We start from the raw sequence: 25433 nt of genomic DNA, 5'->3' as shown, positions 1-25433 counted from the left end.
TAATTTTCTTTGGGATGAAAATATTAAAATGTGATTTATGTAGAAAGGTAACATCATTATCATATTTTAGAAGTTTCACTACAACATAAAAACTTCTTCAATATTTTAGTTTATTATTATTATTATTATTATTATTATTATTATTATTATTATTATTATTATTATTATTATTATTATTATTATTATTATTATTATTATTATAGTGGTTGAATTCTCCGCTTTTCTGATGTTCCCTGCTTTTCGGATATCAGTATGTTGGTTTGTAAAATACATAAATAAAAAAAATCCGCACTTTGTCACCCTGCTTCAAACTCAATACACTTAAACTTTCTATGGCTGAATAAGACCAAACTGTGTTTAGAAGTACTAGAAACAGTCAAGCTATTTTCATTTGATAATACTAAAGGTCAAATTTCGGCTGCCTCTGTGCATCAACCTGAATGAATATTCATAAAACTTTCTTGAGGTCGAATGTATAGCCATATGCAAATTGGTCTCTCAGCTATTGCATGCCAATAGTGAATTTGTATTGCTCCACCTTTTCTGTTTTCTATCTGTCTTTGTTTCTGCGCTGTAATTAATAATATAAATCTTCTGATGCCAAAGGCCTAACCTTATTTTAAATATAGTCCAAATTAGTCAAATAGCCTTTACGCGATGGTGTTGAATTTATTTATTTATTTTTGGAATCCAGTTGATTCTCGTGCTTTTGTGACGAATATATATGCCTTTGAAATTTCAGGATGAAGGTCAATTCTTGTAGCAAAAATGCTCAAAGTTTGTCGAACGGTTTATGCATGATACCTTTGAATTTAATTTTGAGCCGCCTCAGTCGTGTGCCTAAATAAATATCCCTAAATATTCCGAGATTGGAGGACTAACTTCTGACAAAAATGCTCCAATTTGGCCAGACAGTTTTTGCGTGATGCTAAGTTTGTATTTCGGGCCTTTCCATCGCATATCCCGCTTTGTTCACCGGCCAAAATAAATACATAGAAAGATAAAGTATTTCCAGGCCTAATCTTGTACCAGGAGAGTTCCATATTGATAATTCCTACAGCCTAGGCTGCGTTATTCTTGATTGTTATTGTCCTCCTCACTGTTTACTGATTAGCGTGTGTACGGAGTCCCAGATTCGATTCCCGATGAGAAATTCTTGAAATCTGAGCGCAACACAATGCTTCAGATTCCACTTTAACCTGTAGATTCCACTTTAACCCCCCCAGTGCTGAAAAGGGATTCTATCTAACCAATCGAGATTTTATTATTGCGTTTTGTTTTGCAACACACTATTTTAAATGTAAAACTACTGTACGTATGCTATTATCTGTGCATTAATTATCTCATACTAAAAGAGATTTTTTATTCGTACATTCAGAATTTCACATTGGTGTCAGATTAGTCGTGGTATTTATTTTCTATTACAGTGTACTGTAATAGTATTTTAAAGTGTCTAATGCACCCAGTACGAAATCCGAGGAAACAGCTTGATTGTACGAATAATATACTAACAAAATGAGAAACTTTGGTGGGTCCCTGCTTTTTTCAAACTAAGCCCATATATTCAAACTTTGGCAAGGACAGTAAAATTGAACGGCCACTAAGGAGCATTTTGCAACTTTGCAATAAATTATTTTCTACTTGATACATTTATTTAAAGGAATATTGAATAACTATATTCAGCAGTTTTAAAAATTACCTAGGAACTGTAGGGTTGAAGGTGCGGTTGAATCTGTAGAACTGCGTGAAGTCTAGTCTTTTGCACACGGAAGGTGTTCGAAATTATTATTATTGATATTAGTTATTGGCAAGGCTTGGAAAATCTTGCTTACAGGTACTAGCCAGCTAAAAAAAATCTTCTAGCCAGACCACTTTGCAGTCACATTGTTTATACAAATAAACAAAAGTCACTTTGCGATACAGTAAAGAAGCTGAAAATCGAATGAGATTGTTTTTATTTGTTGTGTGGAATAAAATACATTTTTGATTGATTGGACTTTACTCACCAAATGTAAAAAAGTACTCGCCATTGGCGAGCAGGCGAGTGGATTTTTCAAGGCCTGGCTATTGGCATTGCTTATAAAACGTGTAAATTGTCATTCTTATTATCGAGTTACTGAAAGGTGGCCTCTGACAGATAGCTGCACTTGTTGTAAACAAAACGAGAGGGAGGATTGTTCGCCAATCACAGCACTATTCTTCCACGCTGTTTTTAGGTAACGAAGGTTGTTGCCGGTAGTTGAAACGACTTGTTAAACGTCTTAAGTTTGTCGCCAGAGCTGCTGTCTCTGTTGTTGAGCCTCTGGCAACAGCGCCTCCAATACTCTACGTGCTCTACCCAATTGTCAGAAGCCACCTTTCCTTGCGCACACAGTAGTTGTCGACACTTAAAAGAGCTTATTTTTCTATGTAGATTTTTTCTTAGCTAATAACTGAAAAGTAAACATCTGTCTATCGACAGATGGACGATCGGATGAACATAGCTGTTGTATAAGTTTTCCGATACTTATGTATAGCATAGTATGGCAGTCCAATAATATTAGGAAATATCATACTAGCGCTCAGATATAGATGCGGGGGTGAATTATATGTTGGAGAATATTTTTATGCCACAGTGTTCGTTCCTCTACCAAACGATAAAGCAGAACCATACTCTTTGGAGGAATAATTCACTAATCTATATTTTTCACCGAATTTCGCCAATGATGGCTTTGTAATAACAGGAGTAGGCTCTCCGGCCTCCTTTGAAAATGGACCGGGAAGAATCATATGGATGCAACATCAGCCTTAGTCATTTAGATTTTCTTCGTTCTGCATTTTCATGTTAGTAACTTACGTGATTTTGTCTTTTAAGGTTGATATTGACTTCACGGAGGATGAGCTTATGGCTCTGTTCAAAAAAATGCAAGCTAACAAAAGTTTGTCAGCGGGGGATATTCCAACAGAGCTGAAAATTCCAACAAATAAAACTACAGGTGAACTAGAGCCGTATGCGTGGTTGACTTTCAAGAGCGAAGAAGCTGCCAAATCTGCGCTGCAGAAACTAAACTATAAGATTATACCGAATACACAACCAGTAAGTAGCTTCCAGTAATAATAAGTTTAAGATACTCTGCTATAAAATAATCCTCTGGTTCAATATATTTAAATGTAGCAAATGTAGTTATCTGTAATGTATTTTTCATCTAAATTGTTTTATTTTTTATATAGTTGCATACATATGTTTATAATTTGAGTTGCACACTTCTGTTTATAAGTTCACGCTTCATAAATATATCGTTTTGTATCTTTATTCCCACAAGATAGACACTTTAAAACAGCGAGTCTGCCAGACTATTTTGGAATACATTAAATTAGTGTGGTTTCACGTATATGTACAAAAAGGGAAATAGTAATAAGTATTGTTTAAAATGTAAGATTGTCTGACAATTCGAGCCTGGAAAATTACATTGTTTAGCAACTATTGTTTTATTTCTCTGTACAACATAAAATGGAGAAGACAGTGCTTGTCTATTCACAGTATACAGGTGGCTATCAAAATAATGAAAACAAAACAGTTCAACTTACCAGTTTAATATAGTGTGGGATCACCGTTAGCGTGCAGAACAGCTCTGACTCGTGGGTTGTGGGGTAGTAAGTCATAAACAGTTTTCATAGAAATATCGTATCATTCCTCATATAGATCAGCACTCAGTTTCATCAAAAAGGATGGAGGAGGATATCTGATTCTTAGTCTAAGCTCTAAAATTGACCATAGATGTTTAATATTTAGGTCTGGGGATTGGACGATCAATGGAGGAATTAGTTTTTCCCGATGCTCACGAAACCACGCCTCAGCAGATTTAGTTGTTTCAGTTGGTGCATTGCTAAACTAAAAACTAATTAACTAACTCTATGGCATATGGAACCCGGAGGTTCAATGCCGCGTTCACAAAAGCTCTCTATTGACTTCTATCCTTAGCCAACTGGATCCAGTTTCTACTTTGTATTCCTATCTCTGTGAGATCCATCTTAGTATTGTCCTCCCATCTGCGCCTAGGTCTTCCTAATGGTCGTTTTCCGATTGGCCTTCCAGTCAAGACTTTGAAAGCGTTTCTACTTTCTTCCATCCTAGCTACATGACCGGCCTACCTAAGCCAGATAGACTTGATGCTCCTAACGATGCTTGGTAAACCGTATAAATTATGTAGTTCCTCGTTATGAAGTTTCCGCCATTCCCGTTTCTCTTGGGTCCGAATATTCGTCTCAGGATCTTGTTCTCAAATACTTTCAGTCTATGTTCTTCCCTCAGAGTAAGCGACCATGATTCGCAACCATACAGAACAATAGGTATGATTATCGTTTTATATATTTTAAGCTTCAAATTCCTCGACAGAATTCGCGACGACAGGAGATTTTGAACTGAATAATAACATGAATTCCCTGCTTTTAATCGATATTTAATTTCTTCGTGAATATGGTTTTCGTTTGTTAATATTGATCCTAGGTATTTGAAGCTATCCACTTTATCAAAAGTATTATTTAATATTTTAACGCATCCATAATTTGCCGTATTACGGTACCGACGCACTTCCATGTATTTAGTTTTCTCTGCATTTACTTCTAAACCCAGGTCACTGCAAGCGTTTAATAAGACCTCTGCATTACTTTTTATTGTTCTCCTATCATCCCCTATTAAATTTACATCATCAGCATATGGTGTAATCTGGTGAACACCGTTCAACTCTAGGCCCTGGTCGTTATCTTTGATTTCCCTTATAGCGTATCCCAGGACAAAGTTGAATAATAATGGCGACAACGCATCTCTTTGCTTCAGGCCATTCTCGATATGAAAGCTCGTGGACAATAATTTTCGTACCCGGACTTTACTTTGGGATTCATTTAAACATACCTTAATTGATCTAATTAGCTTTTTCGGTATTCTAAATTCTGTAAGGACGTTGTACAATGTTTCTCTCCTAACCGAGTCGTATGCCTTTCAAAAATCAATAAATAGTTGATGTACCGCGATATGGTATTCCCACTTCTTTTCGAGTATTTGGCGAATGGTAAATATTTGGTCAATGGTTGATCGATTTCGTCTAAATCCGCACTGATAATCCCCAATAATTTGATCTGCGTATGGGGCCAATTTTGCTTATAGAATGTTTGAAAGGATTTTATAGGATGTTGACACAAGAGAAATGCCTCGATAATTATTACAGTCAGGGATTGGAACAATGATTCATTCTTTTCACTCTTGTGGCAATTCTTCCTTGTTCCAGGTAAGGAGAATGAGTTTGTGTACCTTGTTCCATAATGTTTCGCCTCCAGCTAAAATTAACTCAGCTGGAATTCGTTTATACCCGGAGATTTGTGGTTGCTTTAATTTCTTTATAGCGATTTCTACTTCTATTTGGTTGGGTTCTGGAATATACGGTTCTGCGGTGTGTATCTCCCTTTTTCTACGCACATTAGTTTTTGGCTGCGTGTTAAGCAAATCGTCAAAGAAATCTTTCCATCTATTTAAAATGCTGTCTGTATCAGTGAGAACTGTTCCGTCAGTTTTCTAAGCACGAGGTTGATAGCCTTTCTTAAATTCGTTGATTCCTTTACACATGTCCCGAATGTTTTTATTTTTACTATTATCTTCAAGTTCCTTAATTTTAGCTTTCAAAAAAAAATCGCGTTTCTTTGTTCTAAAAGTTTTGGAGTTTTCCCGCCGGATGTCTGCAAAATGTTGTGTAGTTATTTCATTCGGATTTTGTAGCCAACGTAATTTTGCCTGTTTTCTCTTCTCTGCTAGTTTAGTGCATTCCTGGTCGAACCATGGTTTTATCCTACGTGTTTTGCTCAATTTTAATGCCATCTCTAATTTCAATCCAAGTATCCTCAACACTAGTGCACCCTGAATCTTCTAAAGCCGAGAATCTGTTCGAAACTTCAATCTGATCTTCGTCTCTTACCTGGCTGTCTTCCAATTTTTTTAAAATTAAATCTCTCCGTTTTCAGATATTGAATATTTCCTTTGTTCAACGATAATCTCTCTCTTATTATCGCTGCCACCAGGTACTGATCAATATTACAATGAGCTCTTCTAAACGACCGGACATCAATTTTTTTTTAGATTGTTCTCTTGTATCTACTAAAACGTGATCAATTTGATTATGAGTTTTTCCATCTGGTGAAGTCCAAGTGTATTTATGAACGTCGCGATGTAGGAATTTTGTACTCTTCACGATAACGTTTTCGGATGTTGCAAAGTTCACGAGTCTAACCGTTGTCATTACTTTCCTTATGCAGACTTTCGTTCTCTATATTCGGTTTGAAAATATCCTCTCGTCCTACCTTCGCATTGAAATCCCCTAATAGAATTTTCATTTAGTATCACGGGAGTTGGTCAAATATCCGTTCCACTTCTTCGTAAAAACTGTCTTTTATATCGTCATCCTTATCTTCTGTTGGGGCATGTACACTTAAAACAATATCACACCACCGACCCTAAAGAGTAATAAAAGAAAGTCTGTCAGTAACAAATTCAACCCGCTTAATTGCTGATATTTGTTTGTGAACGAAAAACCCTGTTCCTAATTGGTGATTTTTATTTCCTTCCCCGTAAAAGAACGTAAAATTTCCGGAATTCACAGTTCCATTTCCTTCCCGTCCTGAACTCCAACTTCTTGAACTCCTACTAGATCCATCCTGTGTTTCTCTAACTCACTCTTTACGGATTTTAACGCGCCTGTCCTATAAAGACTTCTTGTTCCAAATCTCATGTCCATTTTCTTTTGCTGAGGTCGTGCCAAGTTATCAGTCCTTGTCCGAGGCTTCTGTGAACGTTTCTGAACAAGTGCCTTTTTGTACAGGATGAGATTGTTAGCCTTACCCAAACCCCCAAGCTGGAGGACCACTCCATGTCGTCTGTCCGTGATTGATTATTCAGTATATTCGTAGCTAACCTCTATATCTATAGGCCTTCTCCACGATTCGCAACCTGAAGACGCGCCATACCGTAGTGACAGGAACCCACGTTACACGGAAGTTGGTGCATTGCTATTTTTAAAAATTGATATACTGTCCAGAAACATCTGGCACATAGGATTCACTTGATCACCTAAAATGTCTACATAACACTAGCGTTAATGCGTCCTGTGAGCATAGTCACAACACCCGCGGAATACCCGAAAATTGTAGCCCACATCATCACAGATTCACCTCCATGTTTATTGAACGAAGGAGATAGTTCAGAGGGTAAGTTTCCTTGGTCGTCTGCCATAAATAAACGCGGCGTGTTATTGGAAATTACCAATGTATTAAAAAAAATCGGGGCATATTAGCGTTTGGAATCACCAGTAGTCCACTTCGCATTACCTTGGCACCATTTTCTTCCCGCTAATGAGTTTTTGATAGTGATCATTGAATTGGGAATCTCAATTTGACCGTAGATGTTCAAGTTAAGGAATTCTGATTGGATTATGATTGCAGAGGCTGTTCTAGGTGCTGACTGAATTGTGTAGTCACTTTTGCCACATTCGCTTTGCGGTCTTTGGTGACATGTCTCTTTTCATTGCCTATCGATCTCTTTCACTGAGGTTTCTGTTCAGGCCACTGTTAATATTTGCTGAGGTTTTTCGTGAATTCTGTAAGCTTCCATACCTTGGACAGTGCTACTCCCGACATCCTAACAAACTGGCTATCTTAGATACACTTGCGCCAACTTATCGCGTAAACACAATTTGTTATCTTTGAAAGTCAGGTCTCTCTTTTTGTATTACTACCTTCTGCCTGCTGTAACACACACCTCCATTCTAATCCGTCTGACGAATTAAAGACAGTCACTTAACACACCACTAACAAGAACACGCGCTGCGTACTCATCTTCAGTGTTACCACATCTCACATGTTGCGATGGACGGTCCTGCAAGGGGCCGTCATCATCGGGAAGGCGTTGGGACTGAGAGAGCAGCTTCATTTATCGTTCATTTGATCACCCTTCATCCTCTGCCCTCTCAGTTGCAAGTACTGCTGCTGGACTTGCGGGTGATTGGTGGGAGACTTGATAGAAGATGGACTGTGGACGTTTTTCTTCTGTCGAAGGTGAATTTGCACCATTCCGTTCTGGCTTTTGTGAGAGTCCTGTGTTTAATTAATTTTTGATATAAAAATCTTAACAAATAAAAAGTATAAAATATTTATAAAAATCCACGTGGTTTTATTTGTTACATATTTTGGTTTAAAATTTTTGTTCGTAGTTAATGTTTTTTATTGTTTTCCCAATCTATTTGTCTATTATTATTATTATTATTATTATTATTATTATTATTACTATTATTATTATTCCATGTCTTGTGTCGATGAGGATGGAGGTGTGGTTCACCTCTCATTCTTCTTGACTACGTTGGCTTCACGTTGATCTTTCAGTGAGGGGGTGTCTGAGATTGCTGTGGGAGTAGCATTAGTTCTCCCTATAAACACGTCGGTCTGGTGTTCGAGCAATCACACGCAATTTTCACTTATAAATAAATAAATAAATAAATAAATAAAAAGAAAGAAAAAAAACATGGGTAAAAAAAATGTAACTTCGGATCCGGATCACCCTCTTCATAGAAGTCCAAGTTTGATATCAAAGAGATCGAAACAATACATTGTGTAGATAATGTGGAAAAGAAAAATGTCGGATTCCTGTGGTCCAATATCTTGTGACTAAAGAAAAGAATAAGGAAAGTACAACTGTTGAATCTTAACTGTGTGAGTGGTATTAAGGGCTTGTATTCTTTTGTCATAAACAAAATTATTACATATTCAGCCGGATATATATCAAGGACATTAAAAAATTATGATACGACACATTGTTGGTGGAAACAAATAATCAGAAACAAATCGAAAAACTACTCATATCAGATGAGATCGGGACACTTCAGTTGAGCTTCACCGACTACTGAATGTAAATTGCGGACTAATATCATGTTGGGATCTCGTGAATGCAAAAGACAAGGTCATGAAATCTGAGTTAGCATGTAGATGAAGTAGCTCAAATAAAAAATAAGAAGTCAGGTGAACTAATTCCAGTATGATCCCTAATTCTTACATTTAGTTTACCAATTCTTTTGTAATTCGTGAATGCTTTATATCATCGATTAAAGGTGCGTCCCTATATACAAGCTTACTTCGTTGCTTTAAGTAACAGCATTTCGGACACAGCAGAATGTCCTGTAATGTGACGTCTGCAATTGTGCAAATTGTGGCCAGTGAAATCATGGTGCAGAGCAGCCCTGTTCAGCGACCAAGCCCTACTGTGTTAACTGCAAGGGTAAGCATAATGATCCAGAGAGTGGTCAGGCTTTCAAAAGGAGAAACAAATTCAGATGTAATGGTTAGCCTTGACGTTTATACCCAAACAACTCTTACAGAATGTTAGAGTATAGAACTAAAAACCCCATTCGATGCCTCGTGTAACTCATGTCTTCGCGAGTTAGTCGATGTGGTGCTCAAACTAACGCTCCCTGAGCGTCATTAACCATACATTTTTGTCACGAAGTTAAGCCAGCGTATATGTTGTCGTGTTAATGACCCTGTTCTCTCTAAAAGGAAGTCATAAATCTTCAGTATGCTTAGTTCGCAAGCCACCCTCGATTTCACTGAAATCGGACATGGTGGAAAACGAGCTGATGAATAGTGAGTGGACGGTAATAGACTCATGAGGAAATGTTCGAGTTGAACGTTAATTTTTTCCAAGTATGGCGCTTTTACAATGGAACCGTATCGGCTTCAGTAAGTCATCTTGAGGAATTAAGAGAACTCATATCTGAACACGTACCAGATATTGTCTTCTTGTAAGAAAAGCATTTTCAGCCAACGCAGTCTTTTGTTATAGCTTCTGACACCCTTTTCAGAAACGATAAACACACTGATGGTCGATTTGCTGGCGGTGTTGCCATGGGTGTATCGAACCACTTTCATTCCAAGTATATTAATCTCATTTCTAGTTTGCAAGCAGTTGCGATGAGAGTATTCTTTCCTCGCCCGACCACGATTTCCTCGTTAAACATTCCTCGACGTGAAACATTTACGGCAGCCGATTTTCTTCAGCTTCATCATCAACTAGAGCCTCCTGAATTGATTGTCAGAAATTTAAAGGCGTACTATAGCTTTTGGGGCTCTATCCACCAGGTTACTTACTTCCTTGAAGAGAGTGTAATGCATATTCTGAGCAACGGCAGATCTACTCATCACTTCTCTACTGGCTACGGCACATATTCATGTATTGATTTTTCTCTGGGCAGTGTCTCTTGTCATTAGTTTGTTATGCATGTCATTAGTCATTAGTTCATTAATTTAGAATGTACACCGAGATCTCTATGGCAGTAATAGTTTCCAGATATTCAAACTGTTTCGTTCGTACTTTTCTACCAGTTAACTTCTAGGTTCAACTACCGACCATAAATCTTCAGTATATCCCTTCATAGATCTTGCCTAAAGGTACGTGGAGAATTGAGACTTCAAAATTTTATTCTTTAAAGCATTTCCCAGATTTTAGTTGTAGTTGGTATATTTACTTACTACACACAAAAAATATATTGCTTTTCAGAAAAGTTGCTAATATTTTGCGTAAGCGAATAGCACTTGTAAAACAATGGAGTGTGTTCTGCAATCACTGTCAATGCAGAAACTAGAGTATAGGATAAAAAGTAATAAACTGTATATCAAACTGTTCTAAGATTTGGCTGTAATGTAATAATATTAAGATTGTATATGTTATTTCTGAATTTCAGCCGGTCCGGTTCAAGTTGTGTCATGCAAGACCTGCTCCTGCTTCTGGAGAAGAGAAGCTGTATCCTGTGTGGATTGGAGATCTTAGTACAGATATTGATGATAAAAAATTGTATAGACTATTTTCATGTCGGTATCAGTCTTTTAAATCTGCAAAAGGTAATACATTACAATAAATTATTATTTAGGTTATATCTTTTAAAAATATGAAGCCAGCATTCAACTTAACAAGAATTAGTATTTTATCGGTATAATTATGTGACTTATATAAAAGACCCAATATTGTTACCTGTGTAGTGTGTCATGGGTTATTATTTCTCAACTATATATAGTGTTTTTTTTTCTTTCCTTCTTTCTTTAGTCTTCTTGTGTTCCGTAAAAAGTATGTCTTTAGTACGTAGAGTCGAAATTCAGTAAATAGTTTGACTGTTTAACTTTTGTGAGAAATTAGGAAACTATATACACAGAACTTCCATTCTCCTTGTTGTTTCAGGCAGGATAATTTATTTTGATATGCCCATATAACGATTAATTTTCAGTCCCTTGTAACTTCGTTCCTATTTCAGGGCTCATAGCGAGTCACTTTCTTTTTAATTAAAAGTTACTTTTTTCAAGTTGGTCTCTAAATGTTGCTTTTTTTTTTTTTTTTTTTTTTTTTTCAAATTTGTCACTAAAAGTTACTTTTTTGGGAGGTAAAGTGACTTTTTCGTGTGATTTATGTTTTGCATTGGCAGTTTTCTAAGAAAATTATAAAAATAACTGGAAAAAGGCAGAAACTTATTACTCTTCTGAAAGCTTCAATACTTGGTGCCACATGTGAAACAGTCAGCTTTATTCTCATTTCAGCTTTTATTCTTTCTAAAGCATAGTGGATGGTTGGTGGATGCTTGAGCTCTCAAGGTGGGGTTGAGAACCCTTCTGTGTCTGTTCTTTCTTCTATCATAATAATCTTTTAGTTTTCTCTCGTAATGGTTAACACTCCGCTCAATGTTGTGTGTATGTGTTTGTATGGTTCATCATGTTCGTCTTGTGTTATGCTTCTTGTATCTTCTTCTTAAGAGTAGATGATCAATTTGAATATTTCATGACTTTGAGAACTCTCAATGCTAAGTTAAATATAATGTCTGGGATGAAGAAATTCGAAAATAGGCCAGAACTGGTTCCGCTTACTCAGAAGTTTTTTTACATCTGCTAAGCCTGCTTACCGTAACTACAAAACTTACTTTGAAAACCTAAGAAAGGAGGAAGCTCAAAAAGAAGTAAAGAAGAAAAGATTAAACAAAACAACAAACAAAGAGAGAGGTAATGGAGAAATTGACAAAGGAAAGAAGGGGCATGATGAGATTTTGGTCACTTTTTCGTGTGCTTTTGGTCATTTTTCAACTATTTACAAGAGACCAGTCCATTATGAGTCCTGCTATTTAAAGTATTCGAACTACGTCGTATCATGATCATAGTATTCGACACTAAAATACTTCGGATAAGCTTCCCCTCGTCCGTTTCACACGTGTTATTGCTGTTGTAGAAGCTTCGCAGAGTTTGTTGTTTTTCGATGTTTGTGATATTGTAGCGTCCTTGGTTTGATTTTCGTTTAGGATGTGGATTTGAAATATCTAGTAATGAGACGTACCAAATGTACAAGTATAAAATGCGGATTTTTTTTTTCTCAAAAATAAACATGTTAACTTCGGAAGAATGATAAAAAGTGCTTTACTCAAAGTTTGTTCCATCGCTTGTTACACATTTTCCCCATCTCTCTGGCAATTTGTGAATACCACGCCAGTAAAAATTTTCCCTTTTGCTGCGAACCATTCTTCGAGCCAGTTTTTCAATCTTCATACGAACCAAGGGGCCGCGGTGGCTCAGTGGTTGAGCGTTCATCTCTGGTGCTTGGGGTTCCGGGTTCGATCCCAGCCCCCGCCAAGTGAACTTTGTGGTGGACAAACACCATGTGCATGGGTATTCTCGGGGTTCTCCCGTTTCCTCCCACTTTCTTCATTCCACCATTTCATTCATTACTCATCATCACCGTCTCTTTTAGCCTAACCGGCATAAGCGTGGGACGTAAAACTCAAAGATTCATTCTTCATACGAACCAAAGTGCTATTCAGCAAGTGCGTGACCCATCGGTGCAATCAAGTGGTAATACGAAAGAGCCAAATCTGGTGAATAAGCCGCATAGGGGTAGAACTTTCCAGCTAAATGCTTCCAACGTGTCACGAACCGGTTTTGCCGTATGTGATGGAGCATTGTCATGATGACGAATGACTTTGTGTTGCCTTTGTCGGTAGTCTCGCCTTTTTTCAAGCAGCGAACGGTTCAAATCGGTCAATTGTTGTTGGTAACGTTGAATATTAAGTTTTCCCAGGTTTTAGTGGCTCATAATAGACAATGCCCCTCTGGTCCTACCAAACACACAGCATCGTTTCTGCCAAAGCGATTTGGTCTTACGGTCGATGTGGATGAAGCGCATGGGTTTACCCATGATCGTTTCCGCTTGGGATTCTCAAAATAAATCCATTTTTTATCCCCTGTCACTATATGATGCAAAAATGATTTCATTTTGTACCAAGCGAGGAAAATCTCGCATGTGTTTTTCCCCTTTTCCATTTGCCTGTCGTTCAATTCATGTGGTACCCATCTACCGGTCTTTTGAATTGTTCCCATCTCTCGTAGCCGATTGGAAACAGCTTGTTAACTAACATCCAATTGCTTGGCAAGTTGGTTTTGTGTTTGCGAATCATCTTCGTCCAACAATGCTTGCGATTCAACATCTTCGTTTTTCGGCGGTTTTTCATGTTGCTTGTCTGCAACACCGAAAACGCTACTTTTGAAACGCCGATACTACCGTTCACATATATCTTGTGAACCGTAAGCTTCGTGAAGTAATCGGTATGATTCGTCAGCAGTTTTCTTCAAATGAAAACAAAAAATTAATACTGTCCGCGAATACTCTTTGTTCAGAATCAATTTCGGCATATTGAACAAAATAGCACAACACTATGCACATACTTTTCCAATTTATCATTCGTGTGTATCTGACATCTGTTGATGACACAACAAAATGGACATTTTTGTAGTACTTTTTTTTTTTTTTTGTTGTTGTTGTTGTTGTTGTTTAGATGTACCTTCATTTTGACTGGCAACACTACAGAATCATTTATCTTAAGGTTATTCAGAACGTCCAAACAGTTTGTGTCTAAAACAATAGATGGCGCCACCGTCACCAATGTTAACATATACAACTAATAAAATTAAAACAATCAAATATAAAATAAACAGTTCAAAAATTAAGCAAAAACGGATATAATCTGGTTAATGGACGTTACAAAATCTAGGGAATGGTACGTGTCGATTTCAGATATTGTTATTAGTTACATTGTTAGAGGCCACCATTGTTAAGTAAACAATCAACTTTATCTGCCGTACTTTCTACCAGAAACTGACCAAACTTTGCACACCCATTTAAGATTGAAATATCTAGGGAATGGTACGTGTGGATTCCACATATTGTTGTTAGTTTCATTGTTAGAGGCCACCATTGTTAAATAAACAATCAACTTTATCTGCCACACTTTCTACCACAAACTGACCAAACTTGGCACACCCATCGGATTAGCACAGAGATATCTACTGAATGGTACCAGTCGATTTCACATATTGTTGTTAGTTTCATTGTTCGAGGCCGCCATTGTTAAATAAACAATCGTTGGATTTCTCCATTGTTAGATAAACAATCAACTTTATCTGCCATACTTTCTATCACAAACTAACCAAGCTTGGCACACTCATTTACGATTGAGATATCAATGGAATGGTACGTGTCGATTTCACCTATTGTTGTTACTTTCATTGTTAGAGGCCGCCATTGTTAAATGAACAATCAACTTTATCTGCCATACTTCCTACCAGAAACTGGCCAAACCTTGCACACACATTTAAGATTAAAATATCTAGGGAAAGATATGTGTCGTTTTCTCATATTGTTGTTAGTTTCATTGTTGAAGATCACCATTGTTAAATAAACATTCGTTGGATTTCTCTATTGTTAAATAAACGATTAACTTTATCTGTCATAATTTCTACCACAAACTAAGCAAACTTTTCACACTTATGAACGATTGAGATATCTATGGAATGGTATGTGTCGATTTCACATATGGTTGTTCTTTCATTGTTGAAGACCACCATTGTTAAATAAACAATCTTTGGATTTCTAAATTGTTACATAAACAATCAACTTTATCTTACACTCTTTCTACCAAAACTAATCAAATTTGGCGCACTCATTTACCATTGAGATATCTATGAAACGGTACGTGTTGATTTCACTTATTTTTGTTAGTTTCATTGTTAGAGGCCATCATTGTTAAACAAAAAATCAACTTTATGTGCCACACTTTTTAACAGAAACTGACCAAACTTTGCACACCCATTTAAGATTGAAATATCTAGGGAATGGTATCTGTCGATTTCACATATTGTTGTTAGTTTCATTGTTGAAGGCCAACATTGTTAAAGAAACAATCATGTTTTTCTGCCACACTTTCTACAACAACCTAAACAAAATTTGCAGACTCATTTAAGATTAAGATATCTATGGAACGATATGGGTCGATTTCACATATTGCTGATAGTTTCATTGTTAGAGGCCACCATTGTTAAATAAACAATCAACTTTAACGGCCAAATGTTCTACCACAAACTGACCAAACTTTGCACACCCATTTAAAGTTGAAATATCTAGGGAATGCTATGTGTCGATTTCACATATTGTTGTTAGTTTCATTATTGAAGGCCACCATTGTTATATAAACAACGGTTGGATTTCTCCATTATTAAATATACAGTCAACTTTATCTGTAATATTTTCTACCACAAACTAACCAAACTTGGCACACTCATTTACGATTGAGATATCTATGGAATGGTACGTGTTGATTTCACTTATTGTTGTTTCTTTCATTGTTAGAGGCCACCATTGTTAAATGAACAATCGACTTTATCTGCCATACTTTCTACCACAAACTGGCCAAACTTGGCACACCCATTTAAGATTGAAATATCTAGGCAATGGTACGTGTGGATTCCACATATTGTTGTTAGTTTCATTGTTGAAGACCACCATTGTTAAATACACAATCGTTGGATTTCTCCATTATTAAATATACAGTCAACTTTATCTGTCATATTTTCTGCCACAAACTAACCAAACTTGGCACACTCATTTACGATTGAGATATCTAGGAAATAGTACGTGTTGATTCCACATATTGTTGTTAGTTTCATTGTTGAAGGCCACCATCGTTAAACAAAGAATCAACTTTATCTGCCGTACTTTCTACCAGAAAGTGAAGAAACTTTGCACACCCATTTAAGATTGAGATATCTAGGGAATGGTACGTGTGGATTCCACATAGTGTTGTTAGTTTCATTGTTGAAGGCCACCATTGTTAAATATACAATCAACTTTATCTGCCACACTTTCTACCACCAACTGACCAAACTTGGCATACCCATCGGATTACAACTGAGATATCTAGGGAATGGTACCTGCCGATTTCACAAATTGTTGTTAGTTTCATTGTTATAGGCTACCATTGTTAAATAAACAATCAACTTTGTCATACGTTCTACCAGAAACTGACGAAATTTTGCACACAAATTTAAGTTTTAAATATGTAGGGAATGCTACGTGTCGATTTCATGTATTGTTGTTAGTTTCGTTGCTGAAGACCACCATTGTTAAATACACAATCGATGGATTTCTAAATTGTTAAATAAACAAACAACTTTACCTGCCATACTTTCTACCACAAACTAACCAAACTTGGCACACTCATTTGCGATTAAGATGTCTATGGAATGGTACGTGTCGATTTCACATATTGTTGTTAGTTTTCTTGTTAGAGGAAAGCATTATTAAATAAACAATCATCTTTATCAGTCATACTTTTTAGCAGAAACTGGCCAAACTTTGCATACCCATTTAAGATTGAAATATCTATGGAATGGTATGTGTCGATTTCACATACTGTTTTTGTTTCATTGTTGAAGATCACCATTGTTAAATAAACAATCATTGGATTTCTTCTTTGTTAAATAAACAATCAACTTTATCTTACATACTTTCTACCACAAACTAACCAAACTTTGCACACCCATTTAAGATTGAAATATCTAGGAAATAGTACATGTTGATTCCACATATTGTTGTTAGTTTCATTGTTGAAGGCCACCATCGTTAAACAAAGAATCAACTTTGCTATATTTTGTAGCAGAAACTGACCAAACTTGGCACACCCATCGGATTACCACTGAGTTATCTATGAAATGGTACTTGTCGATTTCAGTTGTTGTTGTTAGTTTCATTGTTAGAGGCCACCATTGTTAAATAAACAATCAACTTTATCTGTCATACTTTCTACCAGAAACTAACGAAACTTTGCTTACCTATTTACGATTGAAATGTCTATGGAATGGTACATGCCGATTATCAAGGGCTAACAAGCCCTAGCCAAATTGTGTGTAATACGTCATTATGCTTGGGATCAAACGATAATTATTCGTGATCAAACGAGCTGGCCAAATTCCGATTGAATTTGTTTTAATGGTGGCTGTGGTGGAGGGGCTAACAAGTCATCGGTTCGGAAAATGGAATAGTGCAAAAAAATAAACATATTTCATTCAGAACTTTGTTGTGCCTGCTTTGTAACCAGTGTGAATTAGTTGTGTGCCGCCAGATTTCTTTTCATTCTTTTTTTTTTTTTTTTTTTTTTTTTTTTTTTTTGTCTCAGGTGGAGCGGGATGGCCTCCTACAGCGTTCCTAGAATTACACTCTAAAAGCCCAGTGTTCCTAGAGCTGCACTCTAAAATCCCCTCCCATATAACTGACCTTTGTTTCACTTGTATATCCTTGAAGAGTACCCTGGAGAGTAAGAAAACTCTAAGCAAAATAATCATTGAATAAATAGCAATGTAATCACAGTAATGTACATATGGCATGTTGTATTTCTACCAGATTGTCAGAGCACTAATTCTCTCATTTTTTGATGTGAGCGGTCTCGCTATCGAATCTCCAGAAGAACATTAAAAAAAAAAAAGATGTATTTAGGTCTATTCCATTTTAAACAAACGAAATACGTTGCGTAAAAGAACTTTCCATGTTAAAATATTTGATGGGTAGAGTAGTTTGTGTGGCATTTGATTGTTATTGCATGTATCTATTGCATGCTGATTGGGTAGCTGGGAAGGCAGCCAAGATATTCATTCTGACGGTTGCAAGCCCGTGAAAATACAGAGCAACAGTTACTCCAAGGGAGTAGATAATAGATTAAAAAAAAAAAAAAAAAAAAAAAACTACCGTGAGGGAGAGAGCCGAAAAGAGTTTATAGTATGAAATTTTGTCCGCAACTAGGGAAGTTCCGCCAGGAACGCAGTATCACCTGAATATGGCTCTCATTGTTGAGACACTAAAATTTTTCAATTAATCGTATACGGAAGATAAACATTAATAAACTATTTTTATTTATTTACTTATTCCTCGGGGGGTAGTCTATTTCAGAAGATTACGATTAGCATAATTCTATGTTTCAGGGGTGCGCTTCCAATCCACCTCCCAGAGGCGGTTTTTGGGTGGGCGAACCGGACCTTGTCCTTAGATCCACACATTAATTAAAGTATATGTAACTCACATGTACGTATGTGTGTGTGTGTGCGTATGATATGTGTATATGTATGTATGCTAAATGTAAAATATTTTTGAACCAATGTTTCCAATCCAAATAATAGAGCCCCACGGCTCCAACTCGCCAAAAACGAATTCCGCCTGTGTCACCTTCTACACATCAGCGGCTATGCCCATAGTATATTCTATGATAACAATTGACTGAATGTGCTTTTCAAGTTTCTAGCTCATTTTCTTGGAAAGATAATGCGTAAGACTCTCTTAGTGTTGCAACGAGACGAGACAGGACTCTTTGAAGCGAGACACGATACAATACGAAACGTTTCGTAAAACGTCTTGTCTCGTGTCTCGAAAAATACAAACACACTTTCTGAATTTGCTTAAAAATTTATTAACTCGGAATAAATTATTTGCCTTCGAAATGTATACCATCTTTTATTATTTCAAATGATCCAAATGATTCAACGTTTCAAACCCTACAAAGAACAAGGAATACCTAAAGCAATTTTTAAAAATGATTCTTACAAACAGCTTTCACTTCCATTTTTCAATCGATTCAAGTTTAATTATTTTGTGATAGTGCTCCAGATTCAAATACAATGTAAAGCGTTCATTGAGATCAGTGTTTCAGAAGATTTTATTCCGGGGGCTGGTGGAGATATCTACGTATAAAAATCCTTTAATAGAAGTACAAGTATGCGTAGAAGTGGCAATTTTATCAGTAACTAACTATTGTTTCATGGTCTTTCTCGTTCCGAACCAAGGCAGAAACGTGTCAGCCTTTCTCGACACTGAGTTTCGAAAAAGATTCTGATTTGACAATAAAATTTATCTTTTTTATCCTTTTATGCTGTTATTCGAAGATAAACCATTTTGTAAATGGGAAAGTTACATAGGCCTCCTTATTTGTTGAAGTGGCGCCAGGGGTTCTGAAAAAAGGATATCAGAATAAATGGGGAAATCTTGCCTTTCGTCTGTACTGACGGTATTGACAAATGTTCCTATCGAAGTAATTACCGGTTCAGTCGAAACTAAGCAGTCGTTGCTGGAGGATTGCAGTCGTGTTTTGTGTTGTACTCTGTTAACCAAACTAGGTTAAAAGTTATAATTTTAACCACTTGGTTTAACAGCTCTTTTGTGGGCCTCAGCCTTTCTGGTGTTGCCACGAGACGAGACAGAACTATTCGATACGAGACAAGACGGACACATCTTTTCTAGACGAGACGACACAGCCAGAAGTCTCATCTTGTCTTGTTTCGTCTCGTGGCAACACTAGACTCTCTAGATATATCAGTGCAAGGTATGACAACGTTCCTCACGGAGCACATGTTAGCTCTCAGCCTCTTTCTTTCACTGATGTTTGTTTACGTAGTAGATGAATATATAGAGAGTAACAAAAGGATGAGATATGCAGATTCTCCTGAAACCACATTAAAATTGTAGCAGTATTTGGAGCTTGTTATAAATGGATTTACCGGGGAACTAAAATAATTCTGGGAACTGATCATACAGTATTGATATAAATAAACATGGAAACAAGTAAATACAAAGAACTGAAATCGTGAATTGTTTTCAAAATACAGAAATCTCGAAGGAATATCTGTTTAGGCGGCTTTAATTGTAAAGGAATTTTGAATAAATTTGCATCCCTGAATTCTTATACATAAAAAATAGAAATCTTTCTTTTAGCGTACGAATGAGATGCTTTAGGAAATTAGGTTAAGATAATTAAAATGATACTGTCCTTTGCAAAATTTAAGAGGAATACCATGGTCGAAAAAGCATGAGTCAAACTATAAAGGTCAGTGGTAGCTTTTGCCATTTCTTACGACCACTATACGCACCTTATTGCGAAAAATTTATTCGTATTATAAAACCGATATCATTCAATAAATGTCAAATTTAACAGATCTTGAGAGATGAAATGACAAAAATTGTCATTACCTCTGTCGCATAAGATATTCTAGCTTTGTGACCCATGTTATTATATGACTTTCACGATAAGTGACAAGGAGAATATAAATCCCAAGTTCAAAACGTAAGGAAAGAAACCGGCTGTTCGCGCTTCAAATTATGAAAAATGTACCAAAATGGTTGAAATTATGATTTTGTATTTCTTTACGAGAAAGAAGAATAAAAATAAAAATTGGAGCAATTCTAATCATGTATGTATAAGTCCACTATCTTCTTCAAGTTACTAAACTAACTTCAAGTGTTTCAACCATTTTTGACACATAACTCGAAAACTTTTAGAGATATTAGAGGCAAGAATACGTGGTTGATAATGAGCTTTTTAATTATGTCACAATACTTTTGAACTTTACCTTATGAGAAATGGCATATTCCAAAATTAATTCAGTACCACCCTAACCTGAATTTTACCAAATGATTAGCGAAAGTGATACGGTGTGCATCGTCCAGGGATTAATTCCCGGTGTGGCACTCAAACATTTCTGTGTTGACCAAATATCGAGAGAAAAGTTGGGAAACTAAAAGATAGCGGACTTCAATCTAGACAGCCGGCGACATTGGGTGTGGTTGTGCTTACTACTAACATAAGCCCGCTGCAGGCTCAGATCACAAGGGACTGTTGCGCCAGGATTATCTATCTATCTATCTATCTATCTATATATATATATATATATATATATATATATATATATATATATATATATATATTGGTGTTATTATTTTACCTTACATTCTCTCAGTAGCGTAAGTAAGGACGAATGGGCCTCCCCGCAAAAATGTTAAACGGACCCCCTCTTTCCACATTCATGAGTCACGTAAAATTTACAGAGAACAGTTTTGACTTTCTATGTTCTATCTAGTGAGTCACAACTTGCTCATATGCAAAAAAATGCAATTATTATTATTATTATTATTATTATTATTATTATTATATTGTGCTATAGTTTTCGTCTATTCTGCTATACCAAATTCGAAAGTCTACGACATCCGACATTTTTAATGAGGTGTGGTCGTCCCACTTTTTGTTGTTTGGTTCGATGCTGGTTTCACTGTTCTTTTCCCATCTTTGAAATACATAAGCACGGCAGATCGCGAAAACTCGACAAGTCGCGTTGTTTCCGAAATGAAGCTCCCAGCCACTTAGTCACCCTGATATATCGTCGTCCTTCCCCATTCAAGGCACAAGCATCACACTGACTAATCGAGTGAGATTCTTGTCGTGTTTGGCGCGCGGTTGTGTTATGCCTTGTAGCTCTTATCTCAGCCCGATGATTTCGTTCAAAAAGTAGCGAGTGGTCATAATGTTTTCGCTGGTCAGTAAAAGTTTTGTTGGCATTTAATTTACTAAATAATCGCTCAGGTGTTACCGTCTTCATAGGTAAAAATGAGATATAGTTGGAACATCACATAATTTTTAACATCTTAACATTATAAAGTTTAACTTCGAAACTGAAATGGGCCTCTTTCTGTTCTGGGCCTCTCAATGTTGCGGGCCCTGCAGGCCCTTTAGTTGCGCCACATCATTCTCTCTACTCAGAAGGATAGGGACAAATAGAAAAGTCAAAATTCATTTTGTCCATTTTTCATGCATCATACACTTCAGAAAAAAAAAATCATATAATACTGATATGTAAGAAAATATTAGTATTGTTTGTCTGTTTTCTGTATACAAAGAACCATTTAGGTTCTTTTTATCTCATATTCTGGTAATAATCAAAAAAAGAAAAGAGTTTCATGTGATAAACGTACGAAAGATAATTTGTCAACGCGATGTGAATGACGTTCTCTGCAACCTAATTCCCGTTTTTCGTACAAAACTCTATTCCTACCTGCAAAAAGAAAAGATTTATGTTATTCATCAATGGTTGAGGTTTTGCCCTGCGGCTGAACAACCCGGCTTGTATAAATAGACTCTGACTGTCTGCAGGTGCACGAAAAAAAAAAAAAAACTGTTGGATTCCTCTCCCCGCCCACTTCAAGTGTGGATATCCTGGACACATTCAAACTGAGCGGTACGATCTTTCAGTTCTTCCCAGTAGAGGTACCAGCAGTGATTGCTAAATGGAAAAGTGAGCATCTGGTGGCGAAAAGGCGAAGTGCTCGGACAAGGGGGAGTTCACAGGAACCTTAATACGCCCTTGTAACTTTTAAACTAATGGACAAAAAAAGTTGACATTTTGTACCATAAAAATATCAGCTGGGCTACATTACTGCAATGGCAGAAGGTTAACAATGTTGCCAACCGAACATAGTTGTACTTTTTTTAATGGCACTACGTCAGGTTATTACATATTTCAAACCTACATGTAAAACGAAAACATACAATTCCACATTGCCATGCAGTGTTGCAAGCTAAGGACACTGCAGTATCACAAACATCGATAAACAACCAAGTTTCGGAGACTTCTACAACAGTAATAACCCAAGTGAGACGGACATCCGCACATCCAAAGTACTTTAGTGTCGAATAGTACGATTGTCATATGACATATGTCTAACAAGAAGAAACGAAGTTACAAGGATTGAAAATTTGACTTTTTTCCGTATGACTTTATTTCGAAAAAAGTGTTCAGATAAGTATCACATTGAATTAGGTACATAGTTTCCAATAAACATTAAGAAATTTTGTATCTCAAACCATTCGGGAGATATGAAAAACATTATAAAATTTGATATATTGCTTAGGCGTATTTGTGGGAATTTTAAAAATCAGTTTATACTTACTTTGGTTCTACAACATTACAACTATCTTTTTTAGTTATTGGAATTACAATATGTTCTCGGAATTACATAATTGTAAACGCTGTTAGAAAGTTTGAAAGCTTTTACTATATCTCCAGAACTGTTTGTGATATCAAATTTCAGTAAATAGCATTGTGATCTTCATATTTATCGAAAACCATCTATGCAATTGAACGAGATACTTATCCAAGGAGGTTTTCGAAATAAGGCTTTTGGAAAAAGTCAGCTACTGCGATTCGCGTCACCAGACAAGGATCTGAAGGGTATACAACTATATATATATATATAAATATATATATATATATATCACCATCATCATCATCATCATCATCATCATGCAAATGTAAGACACGGTTCAATCTCTTTGATGATGATGATGAGGATGAGGATGAGGATGAGGATGAGGATGATGATGATGTTCTTGTTGTTGTTGTTGTTGTTCCGTTAATTTTGCCAGTTTTTATTACTTATTAACGTCTTCCTCATTTTGCGCTTTAACTTTATGCTTTGCGAGCCATGCTCTTTTTGTCTTTCCTTTGTTACTTAAACATTTGCCAATTCTGATTTCTGTAGTACTCGTCAAGTTTGCCTGATTAAGCTAACACGATTTTCCGTTCGTAGCTCTGCTGTTTTACCCTCACTGTTCGTCTTATATTCTGTAGACAACGCTTTAGGACTCGAAAAGTTTAAAATATTAGAATTTTTAATACAGTGATACTGATACTTAGGAAAACCACATTAGTATGTGTATTTTGTTGTTTAAATGTGAACAAAAGTAGTACATGTCAATTGTTGTGTGTTCTATTTGCAGTTATATGGGATCATGCAGGTTACCACAAAGGCTGTGCAGTTGTATCTTTTAAGCATGAGGATGACCAAAAAATGTGTGTTTTGCAGATGAACGGTTTCAAAGGAATTGGTTCTAAACCTTTGCGAATGAGCACTTTCTTACCAAAACAGTATAGAGAGTATTTCGCCAAGTAAGTATAAAATGTTTAATATTATAATAAAAATATCAAATAATACTTTCTAAATATCAAATAATAATAATAATACTTTTGATAAAGTGGATACTTTCAAATATGTAGGATCAGTATTAACAGACGAAACCATATTCACGAAGAAATTAAATGTCGACTAAAAGGAGGCAATTCATGTTATTATTTAGTTCAAAATCTCTTGCCGTCGCGAATTCTGTTGAGGAATTTGAAGCTTAAAATATATAAAACTATAATCGTCCCTATTGGTCTGTATGGTTGCAAAACATAGTCGCTTACTCTGAGGGAAGAATGTAGACTGAAAGTGTTTGAGAACAAGATCCTGAGACGAATATTCGGACCCAAGAGGAACGGGAATGGGGAGTGGCGGAAACTTCTGAACGAGGAACTACGTAATTTATACGGTTTACCAAAACAGGGTAATCAAATCTAAGAGGCTCAGGTGGGCAGACCAAGTAGCCAGGATAGAAGAAAGTAGGAACACTTGCAAAGTCTTAACTGGAAGACCAATCGGAAAACGACCATTAGAAAGACCTAGGTACAGATGGAAGGACAAGATGGATCTCGATGGATGGGATTAAGATGGATTTCGCAGAAATAGGAATACGAAGTAGAAACTGGAGCCAGTTGGCTAAGAATAGAAGTCAGTGGAGAGCTTTTGTGAAGGCGGCATTGAACCTCCGGGTTCCATAGACCATAGAGTTAGTTATTTTAGTTATAATATATACAGACAGTTATAATATATACTGATAGTTATAATATATATATATATATATATATATAGATAGATAGATAGATAGATAGATAGTTATAATAATAATTGCATATATATAATTCATGCAAATGCTCATGAATAAATAAAGTAATAGAAAAAGAGATAAAATTGATAAAGAGATAAAAAGAGATTGAACCGTGTCTTACATTTGCATGAATATAAAGCATAATCCAGTCAACGGAGGCCGAAAAATGCTGATTAAAAATAAAATAAAATAAATCTTATAGTTTTGGAATTTGACACAGTTGGAGGGACTGTCTCAAACGACATACTAAAAGTCTCGTAGGGTGTGCGCTTGGCAGGCTTTTTAAGGGGGAAGGGGGCTTAAAGGTAGTTTTTTTTTTAAAAAAATTTTTCTTAAATACCTCAAAAACTATGGAATATAGCCTAAAAGGTTTCGAGAACTACATTAGGATTTTTTTCCCCCGTAGGATCGTTAGTTAAGAAGATAGGGGGGAATAAACAGTGCATATTTCAAAAACTCCTTATTGTAATGATAAAATCAGCTAAT

General features: G+C 36.2%; 1 protein-coding gene across 1 annotated transcript in view; it reads left to right on the top strand.

Moving 5' to 3' along the window:
- Secp43 (tRNA Selenocysteine associated protein) overlaps window positions 1–25433 on the top strand; it is a 46959-nt gene that overhangs the window by 11721 nt on the left and 9805 nt on the right. Inside the window, exons 2-4 of the mRNA XM_081738668.1 lie at window positions 2855–3076; window positions 10752–10908; window positions 23961–24129. Coding sequence (XP_081594794.1) covers window positions 2855–3076; window positions 10752–10908; window positions 23961–24129 — 548 coding nt within the window. The remainder of the gene's footprint in view (window positions 1–2854; window positions 3077–10751; window positions 10909–23960; window positions 24130–25433) is intronic.

The sequence above is a fragment of the Thermobia domestica genome, chromosome 14 (genome assembly GCF_964235325.1).
Source record: "Thermobia domestica chromosome 14, izTheDome1.hap1.1, whole genome shotgun sequence".
NCBI classification, from domain to species: domain Eukaryota; kingdom Metazoa; phylum Arthropoda; class Insecta; order Zygentoma; family Lepismatidae; genus Thermobia; species Thermobia domestica.
Note: the sequence above shows the minus strand (reverse complement) of the source record. Positions and strands in the feature narration are given on the sequence as shown.